Raw genomic sequence first — 12644 nt, forward strand, 5'->3', positions numbered from 1 at the left:
CGTCAAAAAATGTCAAAAAATGTCAGTATAGTAAGGCGTCAAAAAATGTCGAAAAATGTCATAGTATAGTAAGGTGTCAAAAAATGTCAAAAAATGTCATAGTATAGTAAGGCGTCAAAAAATGTCATAGTATAGTAAAGTGTCAAAAAATGTCAAAAAATGTCATAGTATAGTAAGGCGTCAAAAAAATGTCATAATATAGTAAGGCGTCAAAAAATGTGATTCTTTCAGATTAAAACCCATCCTTCTTAAAATATGTTCATTCAGAGTCCTGTGTGATTCACGGGTGCAACACACTTACTCAATTATGTTCTCTTTATTAGGATTTAAACAGCATTTAAAACAACACATCTACAAGAGGAGTGGATGAAGTCCAGATGGTGCAGAGGCCTCGCTGGATCTCCGTGAGTCAGCCAGACCCAGAGGACGTCACTGACATGTTACATGATTGTCAAGGTAAATTAATTGTATTAAGAACTGCAGCCACTAGCCAGTATTTTATACTTTATTATAATTGGATAAGGCAGGCATGGTTCTGACAACAGATAATGTTTGTAAACTTTGAATGAGGCATCCTCAGTAAATTAGCAACATTCTGTTTATTTAATGTGAAGGTGCAATAGTCATATCATTGTGGTCATAATACAGTCCTAATGTTACTTCATTTTAAAGACAGAAAGTGTTGAACCTGAGGAAAGATATTGGCATTCATACTTGTTGACATGATTAGTTTCTGTAATTTTGTACATGAAGACAATAGGTGTTCCAACTGCCAAACTTCACCACCACCACTTGGCAGCCAAAAGAAGAAAAAGAATAGTGATTTAAAATAAAAAAAAAGTCAGACAGAATTGTCTTCTCATAGTCTTGTTTGTCAGTTTGTCAATTTTAGTGCCCACACTGCAAAGCAAGACGAGGTTACTCTGCGCCTCTGTGCTGGAGACAAGGGATTCTGCCCCCTCAAACGATGGAGATGTTGTTACGCCAGACAGGAGCCATGCTTCATGCTTCCAAGTCCAGGTACAGCTTCATGTTGTGGATGCTGAATGTTGCGATTTTGTGGTGTGGAGCTATATTATACCCAACTCATTAAACCTGTCATGGCATAGCAAGTCATAAAAATATCACCGTATAGTAAGTCATAAAAATGTCATAGTATAATAAGGCATCAAAAACAGTCAATAAATGTCATAGTAAGGTGTCAAAAATATAGTGTACTGAGGCATCAGGAACCGCCAGAAAATGTCATTGTATAGTAAGTTGTCAAAAACCATCAAAAAATCTCCTAGTATAGTAAGGCGTCAAAAACAGTCAATAAAATGTCACAGTATAGTACAGTGTCAAGAACCATCAAAAAATGTCGTAACATAGTAAAGCGTCGGAAACCATCGAAAATGCCAAAAAATGTTGTATGGCGTCAAAAACAGCTAAATATGTCAAAGTACAGTAGGGCCTCAAAAAATGTTACAGTATAGTAAGGCGTCAAAAAATGTCATTGTGCAGTAAGGCGTCAGGAACCACCAGAAAATGTCCTAGTATGTTAAGTTGTCAAAAACCATCAAAAAATATCATAGTATAGTAAGGCATCAGCAAATGCCAAAAAAATGTTGTATGGTGTCAAAAACAGCCAAAAAATGTCATAGTATAGTAACTCATAAAAAAGTTTTATCAGTAAAATGTCAGTAAGAAATTCATAACTAATAAGGGCTGCAATGTGAATTTAATTGTCTTTGATGTTGCAGTTGGTTTTTCAAATTATCCTTTATGGAAAAGTCAAGTATGATTAAAACAAAGATTAAACATGCAACTCAGTGAGTTCAGTAAGACACTTTTAATGATCTTGTTTCAGAAAACATCATTAAACAAAGATGACAGAAGTTTGACAAGGAGGCACTTTGTTTTAATAGCTCACCCAAATTTGGCATTTATAATGTAATGTAGTTGTCCTCGTGACAACACTATACACTCTCACCCCAGTGTTTTTTAACAACTTTAAACAGTTATGTTACCCAGAAACTCTCTGTGCTTTTATTCTGATGGTTTAAAAAGTTGCTCATGTTACTGTTTCTGATTTTCTCCACAGGACTCAAACTTCAACCAGGAAACACTTCAGCTCACAGAGAGAGAAAATACAGACATGAAGATTTACAGAAGGTAAGTGTTGGTTTATTGTTTTCAATACTGTGAGTCTGCCTCAGTCATTATCTCTGCTGTGATTTTACAGTTACAACCTGTTTTCTGGAACATACAGTTGCACACAATGTAGTTTCTTAATATAAATTAGAGGGGGAAAAAAAAGTATTACTACTTTTAATAATATAATTACTCTTAATTGCTAGAGAATAACTATAATCAACATTAATTAGTGTTAGAAATCATGGCTAATGTGAAAATATGAATGATTTTGTTCCAGACATTAAGTAAGCCACAGCAAAGATAGTGACAAATGTTTCACCTGTAGGAGGCGCTTTGTTTTAATCTCTCACTTAACATGATGTACTTGTGAGCACACATGAGGACATTTCCAATGACTAATATGTCTCTCTGTTTAAAGGCTTATAGTACAATTAATTAAACAATTGTGTTATAAGCAGTTAAATAGAGAGACATGTTAGTCTTTGGAAATGTCCTCATGTGTGCTCACAACTACATTCTAATGCCATGAGTGAGGGAGGTAAAACAAAACAAAGTACACTTGAACAACAGTTTGCCGAAAGATGCTGGAGGTTTTCCATCAGTCTGTGGTCTGTCCCTCTAATTAACCGTGTCTTGTCATAACTGTTTTCTTTCATCCACTTCAGGTCCAGAACTCCACCTGCTGCCGATGTCTCCCCCTGCAAAGACAGAACATGTTAATCATGGTACAATAACTGCTATTAATTACTAATAATTAATTGCTAAATGTTAGTTTTTTAACAAAAAATTTATATTCATAAATGGAAATGACGTCATAGTAAAAATTATTAGCTTGAAAATATTACAAATTATTGCTATTGATTGCTACCAGAATTTACTGTTAAATACTTGAAATTGGTTATTTTAAAAGCAATTTATTACCTGATATATTTACTATTACTACTATATTAATATTAATTATTATTATTACAGCATTACTTGTGTTACTCTAATTATTACTATTATTGTATGGTTTTTGTCTTTCTGTAAAACTTGAGAGAGTTTCTTTCCTACTTCAGTTAATATTATAATAAATTGTTAAAACTTTCCTGATCTGTTTTTAGAAGAATTAAAGATATTTTCCTACCTTCACCTTTAGTGGATCCTGTGGTTTCTGAGAGTTCCCCTGAAAAACACAGAACATTTATTTAAAACTAGGTTTTCTCCAAAGTAAAAATAACTACTTCTAACAAAACATAACATAACAGGTCATTAAATGAGAATAAAACAGTTAACTTCATCTTTCCAAACAAACTATCAACCAATACATAATCACAGTTTCCTGTCTGAGTGCTAATGGCTCTGGTGATGTAATGCTGTTTCCAAATTACCTGGTGGTCTCTGTCGTGGATCCTGGTCTCATCTGGTCTGTGCTCCTTGAAGAAGTGGTGACACCTGGAGGAGATAAATTAGAAACATACATACAGTAACAAGAATAAAATGTTTTTTTTTTACAGCAGTTGTATTGCTTGTTTTGTTTACAAATGAACCTCTTTCTATTTCCATTGTCTACCAATTAATCACTGAGGTAATCATGTACATTACTGTGAACTGCGTAATAAACACTTGGATCAGTAAATTCCAGTATGCAGGATTTTAACTCGCAACAGTATTTCTACACTGTGCTGCTGTTACTACTACATTGCTTCTTCCACCACAGTCAGTCACATACTTACATAACTGACAGTTACAACATTCCAGCAGGAAGAGTTTTAATGATCAAAGTTAAGTCCTTATTTATATCTTAGACTTTTATTCAAGGAGACATAAGGATACCAACATAATCCTCTTCTTATTAGCACATATTTAGTTGATGTGTTATTTAGGCTTAGTTTACTTTATGAATAAAGGTTACAGGCTAAAAACTAAATCTAATCAGAAAATTAGTTTAGTCTGATTACGTTTAGTATTGGTTTACTTTTATTTACATTTGTAATTTAATTGGATGATCCACTCCAATGATATTGATCGACAAGAGCAGTTTTAAAAACTCACAAAGATTTATTTTTAGGAAATATAACCTGCATATGGCAGGACATATATCATTTATGTGGGAAATTACCTGGATAATTTATAATCTTGTTTCTTAATTTATATAATACTAAATAAATACCAAAATTGGACTTCACTGTGTATCTAAATAGTAACACTGAATCAAAAGACTGAAATGGATTTCTAACATTAATAATTCAGACTGGGGTAAATCTTTAGAACACATACCTCTAGTCTGTATGGTGAGAGCTGGTGTTTCCTTCCAGGCTGCAGCAGCTGAATAAGTAGAGCCAAATAAACACCTGGAAAACACAAGTACAAGACTTGAGAACTAATAATCCAACCAATAAACAAAACACTTGAAATTTTTACTAAAATCTTGACAATCACACTTGGAGGTGGAGAATGTCTCCTGAGGTTGCAGAGTACATTTTCTACACCTGTATACATAAGTAGTATTTTGACTAAGTCAGCTACACTGTGACCTAATGTTGAAGCTGAAACTTACAAGCGGCAGGGAGTTAAAATCTGGTTTAACTATTAGCAATTAACTGAACCACATTAGCCGTCTGATAAGTTAACAAGGTAGCGGCTATAGCCACTAATGAAACATTAATGTGAGAGCTAGACAGCAAACATTATCAGTCTTTCCTGTTTGTAACGTTAATGGGCCGAATTACACAATCTAGCAATCTAGCAATACAGCAGATAATCTTCCCTACCAACTCTATATGATCAGCAACAAAAATAATAAGTCCCCAGAAGCACAGAAACTAAACAGGGCAGTAACTGAGTACATTTGTATGGACAACCTAATCTCTCAGACAACTCAAAAAATATTGTCTTTTTGTAAGGTATGTATAAGAATTTTAAAGTATTTGTCATATATATACAGTTATGTTACTGTATTTTTTTATTGCACTACCTCAGACAACTTAAACAGCGGTATCGAGATAACCCTAACCTGTATTTACCACAAAAGTGTGCTCAATCAAGTATCAAGTCACCGCAAACAAATGACAAGAGGGCATGAATGACTGGCCATGAACAGATTACTGCAAAATGTTCACTTACAAAAACCAGACCAAAAAAAGTGATGCAAAACAGCCAGGAAAGTGTACACAAAATGAGAATGGACACAAAGCTACAAAGACACACAAAACGACCAGAAGCAGAGGCAAAAAGTTTATCATAAATATATGTAAAAACCACCAGATAGAGACGTACAATGATGCAGAACTACCACAGACAGGAAACTGCCACACAGGCGTAAAACAACGTAAAAGGACCATAAAGGAACAAAAAGCTGACCATAAAAAGATGCTAAGATCACGAGGAGATGCTAAAGACGGACTTTTAGTAACCCAGATGGAACAGAAATTGATAAAGAGAAGCAAAATCTACGCTAAGTGATCACAAAGAGATACAGACAGACTGCCAATATATGCCCAATGTTATTATCCATCCACATTAAAGGATCACAACTCATGTCAGGGACGCAAAACACAAACATTTACCCACATAATAAGATGTCCGGAAAGGTAAATACAGCTGAAGGCACGAAGCAGGCTAATGTTAATGCTAACGCTAATGCTAAGGGTAAGGCTAATGCTAACGCACGCCGCTGATTAGTTAGCTAGGTAGCCTTACCTTCGCGTTGCAGGTGTAAGCGTCCAGCGTCACTCGTCTTCGACGAAAACAACTCCAAAACCTGTTTTAGCATCCAAACATCCTCAGTAATACAGTTTCTCCACGTGCTTACAAAGCAGCGACTCAAACGTTGATTTTCACTCTTTTTTTAGGCGTTGTTTCTCCACCGCTCTGCTCTCGCTGCTCACAGCTAGTGACGACACGAACGAGCTAGCGTCGACAGGCAAAACGCTGTGATTGGTCACCTGATTGTGCTCCGCCTAGCTCCGCTTCTGATTGGTCGAAATAGCGGAAGCTCATTCAAAACGAAGACTGAATTGTTCAGTCAAGTTTAGTGTAAAAGGCTATCGATCATAGCAGAGAGAAAGTGAGAAAGTGTGGTTCAAATCTTGCTTGCTGCTTTACAATTTTGTCTACAACGAGGAGTTAAATTACAGCGGAACGCAGTTTAGATATCGCCCCCACCTCCTGTTTATCCCCCGGCCGGCCGCTTCAGTCTCTCCAGTACTGTACAGATGAGGTGGAGACACTTGTTCATCTTCAGTCTGCACTCATCTTAGAAGTGTTAGAAGTGTTTTGTCAGAAGCACAGATCAGAGCCACTAAATTTGGAAATAAACTGGTATAAATTGACAAGTGCTGTAGACGATAATCTGATAATATCATAATTATTTCAGAATCCTACGCAGTGTGTTCAAGGGTACAATCCAAAAATATCACAAAAGGTCAATGATGGTGTGCAGATGAAGACTCCAAACTTCCAGTAATCAGTTGAATCCTGAAAAAAGGGAGAAGACCTTTATTTAACTTTATTTAAACTATCTGTGCTGACATTTGCATGCATGAGACACAGGGTATTGTCAGCTTTGAGAGTGCTAGTTATGAAATGTTTACCAATTCAATTTTATTGTTTTTCTATATCTATGTAAACAATATTTGTCAGTTATATCTCAGAGCTGTTGCCTTGGAATATCAGGCAACCAATAACATCAATTAATAACTAGCACACCATTTTTTCTGGTGGAATAAATATAACAGTACTCCACGCAACCAGCAGAAAACACTGCCTCTGAAGAAATGCTTGGTTTGTTTTCCACATCTTCTCTACATCACTATTTAACACATTCACATAATATCCACCCACCGGCAGAGCCTGTGTCCACAGGCAGCTGTTTTCTCTCACTCCCACATTGACTGTGACAAATGACACACACCTGACATCCTGACAGACGTGGCAACATCCCTCGTCCACTCTCGATTTCAAATATTGAACATGTTAACACTTTAATGTTAGATCACAAATAACTGGGCTGTCAGTGACAGACAGAATCAGCTTCTGCTCTGCCTCTGTTGACAGTGTCACCTCTGCCTTGTTTTTGATTTTGATTGGTCGATGAGAATGAAGCAACGTTGACAAGTGCGTTGAATATTACAGTTGAACTATTTCAAAATTATGGAAAACCTTTTTTTTCCAACTGAACTGTTATAGTAACAGGCCGCTGATCTGTGAAGTAAATCTAATTTAAAGTTTACATACATTATTTGTCAGCTGAGCATCTGCCCAATGACTTATTAACAATTCATTTACCTCGTCAGTCATGTAGCATCTCAGTCATGTCCTCTGGCGCTGGATTCTCAGCTGACTCATGGAGATCCAGCAAAGGCCTCTGCACCATCTGCGTGTGTTTGTTGATCGTCTCTGGACTTCATCCTCTCCTCTTGCAAACGTGATACATCTGACATGGGTTTACCTTTCTGATTATGGAGGTTAACTGCAGGAGCCCGGTCTTAAAGCCTAAACAGAACAACAAACTGTGATTAAACACTTGTAGCAATAAGGTTGTGCTGCACCCATGAATCACACAGGACTCAGGATGAACAGATTTTAAGACAGATGATAGTTTTAATTTGAAAGAAAAAAAGGAACAGAACGACAGGAGATGTATAATAGAGACATATGTGGAGTCCTATAGATTTGGTTAAGTAAAATATATATATATTAAGATATGGTGATTGATATATGAGGATTCATGACTAAATGCTGCAGCTGGAAATGAGAATGAAATGTTGTGTTAATATTACAGTGGCATCACAGTGAGCAGTGCATCTGCCAGTCTGAAAAGTCAAGGAAGGAAGATTAATTGGATTAAGATTAACAAAATTCAAGGACCAACATTGTTTGAAATGTAAGAGGTCTAATTTTATCACCATCAAATTAATTCCAATGAAAAACTAAGGAGTGCACTGTGGAAGGTGAATTATGTTTTCAGAATCATCACTGCTTTTTAACACTTTATTTATTTGGCTTTTCCCCCTCAGTTAAGCTGCAGGTGGCATTTAAAAATTAACACAAGTTAAATTTAGCCGCATGCACTCCACAAAGACAAACAAATGAATGCAGATCAGTCCTCTCTCACCACAAAAATGAAAAAAGCTCTGTGGTGTCACATAAAACTCAAGTGACTCAAAGTGTTTTTTAAATGTCAACTGTCTCTTATCTCCCTCTCCACCACCACAGGGAGCCTCAGCACCAGTCTGTTCCCTACCACTACTACGAGCCTCGCGGTCCAGACGAGTGTGCCATGTACATATCCCACGAGCGTGGGCGGCGGGGCAGCCACCACCGCTTCATCACGGAGAAGCGGGTCTTCGCCAACTGGGCACGGACGTTTGACATCCACTTCTACCAGCCGGACTGGAGCCCCCCGCCTCTCCCGGCCAACCGGACGATGGAGGGAACGGTCACGGCGGCGGCAGCCATGGTATCCCTGAAGACGTGACCGGTGTTGTGGGGGAAGAAAAATGCTTTAGAGATTCATGTCAGAAGGACTGAAGATGGGGAACTGGACCCTTAACAGAAAGGACAAAACATGAAGTAGGCAAGAAAATAGTTATCAGAAATGAAGACTGAGTCTTGTTGACCCAGCTGGACTATTGTTATGAACATCTCTCCAGCTCCACCACTGCAACTCCAGCAGTGCGTTTTGTTTACTGAGGTGAAGCAGAAACTTGTACATCTCCTTTTGAAAACCTTGTAAAGTGAGGTTATACAAGAAGGAAGCATTATCACACACTCCACTCTCAATGCATGCAGTGTCTTACTGTGGATCTTCTCGGTCTTTGTCCATTTGTGTGTGTGATGTGTGTGAGTGTGTATGCATATGTTTACCAGAGGGATCACAGAGGATACAAGTTGAGTTTGGGCTGTCCACAAAGCCTCGGTTGGGCATTTAGAGGATTCACTGCTTATGGCTCACTGAAAGAGAAATACCATTACAATGCCCTATAATAATAACAATGTGGTGCTGAGGACTGTGTGTGCTGAATAGTAATAATTGTGTAGCCTGGTTTATATTTGATAGTATGAATTGCCACTGTTCTGTTGTATTCTGCAGTTTTCAAAGATTGAGGAGGTCACGTTAAGATGAGACTCTTTAGACTCCTGTTTCATTCAGCAAAGCTGGGGCTCCTTCAAAGGAGGCATATAAATCACCTCCCCAGCTTTCATTTCCGCTGCCTTTTCAGATGTGTGCATTGTAAGGTCACTAAAGTGTCACCCGAGTCAAACTTTGCAATGCAGCATTTCCTGATTGAAAGGAAAGAGCGTGTAACATTCACTGAGGTTTTATCTTGTGTGTGCACCTCCTCTGGACCCATACGTATGTATCATAAGGCTTTGTCAGCTGCTGTCGCCAGCTAATAGCACAATTTATATAGCTACACGCTGGATCTCCATGTAAATGCACAGCCATGTCACACAAGACAAGTGGGAGATTAAGATCGAGAGGAGGGATGCAGCGGCGGCATCTATCCTTCTATATTCATCTGCTGCTGCTTCTGTGAGCCTGAATCGCCTCGCAGGAGAATTACACCGTTTTGGAAGAGCACTGCGTTTTCTTTTTTTTGTTAAACTGATGAGTATGTGATCTGTCACTCTCCCCTCTCTCGATTGTGTGCACTCTTCTTTCATTTGATGGAGTGTGTGCTACATGTGGACTACCCCCCTGCCCCTCTCTATCTAGGATCCTCAACCCTCCACCACCCCACCCTGCTCTTTCTCTATGAATAAGAATCAGGTGTCAGTCAGAAAGTGATGGGACGTGTGGTTATCGAAATGATACATCCCTGGTTCTAAGTCCCTATTGATTTTTGCCCTCATCTCTGTAACATTAGTAATGAGTGGACAGATGCTGTGGGTGAGATACCATGAGAACGTGTTTCACATTGTGTTTCCTTGTTGTAGATGAGGACATGATTGCTTTTCATACATCAACAGCTGCAGGAGTGGTGCTACTGTACGTCGCCTGGCTCTGAGTGCTGCTGACTTTGTGCTGTCGCTAAGATCGAGATGAGTGTTTGTTTTCCACAGATGTTGACTCATCTGTGAATGGCTGTGTGCCATTGTATGTATTAGCAAAGTTTCTGCCTAATTAAGTCAGTACTGACATCAAGGTAAGTTATTTAGGGCTGCGATAGCTTATTATTTTCATCATAAATTAATCGTTTGGTCTTTAAAATGTCAGAAAATAGTGAAACCAAGTACCTGGAGCCCAAGGTCACATTTTCAAAGTGCTTGTTTTTTGAAACCAACTGTCTAAAACCCAAAGATATTCAAGTTACAATGATACAAAACTGAGAAAAGCAGCAAATCCTCACATTTCACATGCTGAAACTGAGAAATATTGGACATTTATGCTTGATTAAAAAAACTAGAGTTGTTCCCTTTTTTGCCTAGAGTTAAATGACAACATAAATGCCTCTTTCGTGTCTGTACAGTAATGTATATGTAGATTAAGCTGGTTAGCTTAGCTTAGAACAAAGAAAAAAACTAAATATAAAAAGGACACCTCTCTTTTTGTGCAGATGAAACAAAGCAGATATAACATATTAAATAATGAGATTAAAAGGTGCTGAAGATGGATTTAGCTGCCCTTAGACAGAGTGGGTGGGTCTAGCTCTTTTCCCCTGCTTTTAGGCTTAATGCTATTTACTGTACAGAAATGACAGTGGTGTCATTCTGGACATCTAACTCTAGGCAAGAAAGCACATTTTCCCAAAAGATCACACAATTCCTTGTAACAATTTATCACTTTTCGCTTCTGATTAATTCTCTGTTCCTCAACTAATTGACTGATCATGTCAGCGCTGATGTTAATCTGTTTTCTTTTTTTGCACATAATGGAAACTGTCACTCCACTCAATAAAATACTTTTTATCCGTAGTCTTGTGTTCAGCATTTTCTATATTTTAACAGTAACATTATGGTAAAATGACATACAGTAGCCACAAGAAACAAGGATGAAACATGGAGGTTTGTGGGGGATGGGAGGCCAGTGACTCACCTTCACCCTCCACTGACGGCAGATTTCATTTATACTTCTCAATCTCTCCCTTCCTGTCCGCTTGCGACATCGGGCTGTGTCATACTGAAATAATAATGAAAGACAGGCAGAGGTACAAGGCCTTCTCATTACTCCCCAGAGCTACAAATGCATCCCTGACCACATTCGGATCTGAGTGTAATGTTTTTGTATTTGAAAATAGCACTGCCACATTACCTGAAGGCAAGGAATATGGGTAAAGATAACATTAGATAACATTATAAGATGATGAAAGGAAACAAAGTATTCAAGCACTTCGATTATTAGACAGCTGAGCCTTTACCAGATCAACAAGATGTAGTTATTCTGCGTCTAGGAGGACTGATGGCTCACTATAAAGTACACTATCAAAAACTATAAGCAGGGATGAAAATAACTGAAGGCTTTTCTCTTTATCCTCCTCTTATACACAAAATATACTAAGAGTTATTATGGTACTATTGCTGCAACAACAATCTGAAACTCACTTTTTTTAAATTAAACAACAAATTGTCTGGTCAATAAACAGTTTTTCTGCTAATTTCATCAAGTAGAATTTAAGAGTTTTAATTCCACACAGAATACAATTTAATACAATTTGCCATTTAATATAATGCTGGCCAAAGTATTAAAGTATGATGGAAAACCAATTTGGATTATTTGGCCTTCAATTTTTTATTATAATTTTCACTTTTTTCCAGTATTTCTCAGCATTATATAACAATAATTTCCAATGATACAATTAAATCAATGCAACCTGGATCCAGATAAGTGACAAAAATTGATTTAAATGATCAATTAAATAAGTGATGCAATTAAGTTAAAGTTTTCACTAAAATTAAGATTTCCTCATTATGAGCTTCCTTGCTACTGTAGCGGTTTGTCATAGGTCTGATGGTGAAACTCCATCAAAAAAATATTTAAATAAACAGTTTAACGGCCTCCTGCAGCACACTACACCATCACAACAAATTCAGTTTATCTTTTAGGTGTATAACATCTCTCGACAGACAAATCATCACAAACATTTACTGTCTATATCATGCAAAACAAAATACTTAAAAATAAACATTATGAGAATGTAACTGGAATGATCAGAAAATAATGTTTTATTTCAATGAATCTGCTTTGTTCTCACCAACACTTCTCCCTCTCTTCATTCACCGTCCAGCTCGCTCTACCACCTCTCTTTCTCGCTGGTTGAGCTGGGGAGGAGGGGCCAACCTTGAACAGACCTTAAAAGACGTCTTGTTGGGGCTGAAAGTTCCATCTTGACCTCTGAAACAGTAGCTGATGAAAAACTACTGTCTCGTCAGTTTAAATAGTTATTATAGGATCTGACATAAAAATCATTTCCTATGATTATAATACAAAGGTCATTTGTATCAAGCAGCCTATCATCTGAATTCTCTTCGCTTTCTTAGTTTGGTGTAAAATTGACTTTGCATTAACAAATGAATCTCAAACA

At 37.5% G+C, this 12644-nt stretch overlaps 1 protein-coding gene and 1 long non-coding RNA gene across 2 annotated transcripts in view; one reads left to right on the forward strand and one right to left on the reverse strand.

Annotated features, from left to right (window-relative positions):
- st6galnac5a (ST6 (alpha-N-acetyl-neuraminyl-2,3-beta-galactosyl-1,3)-N-acetylgalactosaminide alpha-2,6-sialyltransferase 5a) overlaps window positions 1–11037 on the forward strand; it is a 55549-nt gene extending 44512 nt beyond the window's left edge. Inside the window, exon 5 of the mRNA XM_018678081.2 lies at window positions 8335–11037. Within this exon, the coding sequence (XP_018533597.1) occupies window positions 8335–8596 (262 nt within the window). The 3' untranslated portion in view covers window positions 8597–11037. The remainder of the gene's footprint in view (window positions 1–8334) is intronic.
- LOC108884273 (uncharacterized) lies at window positions 1813–8453 on the reverse strand. Its single transcript, XR_001961020.2, has 7 exons — window positions 8363–8453; window positions 7405–7611; window positions 5818–6594; window positions 4396–4469; window positions 3507–3570; window positions 3263–3301; window positions 1813–2834 (listed from the first exon to the last, which is right to left on the reverse strand). It is a non-coding gene; the product is annotated as an uncharacterized LOC108884273 (long non-coding RNA).
- Window positions 11038–12644: the final 1607 nt, after the last annotated feature.

The sequence above is a fragment of the Lates calcarifer genome, linkage group LG4, assembly GCF_001640805.2.
Source record: "Lates calcarifer isolate ASB-BC8 linkage group LG4, TLL_Latcal_v3, whole genome shotgun sequence".
Taxonomy (NCBI): domain Eukaryota; kingdom Metazoa; phylum Chordata; class Actinopteri; family Centropomidae; genus Lates; species Lates calcarifer.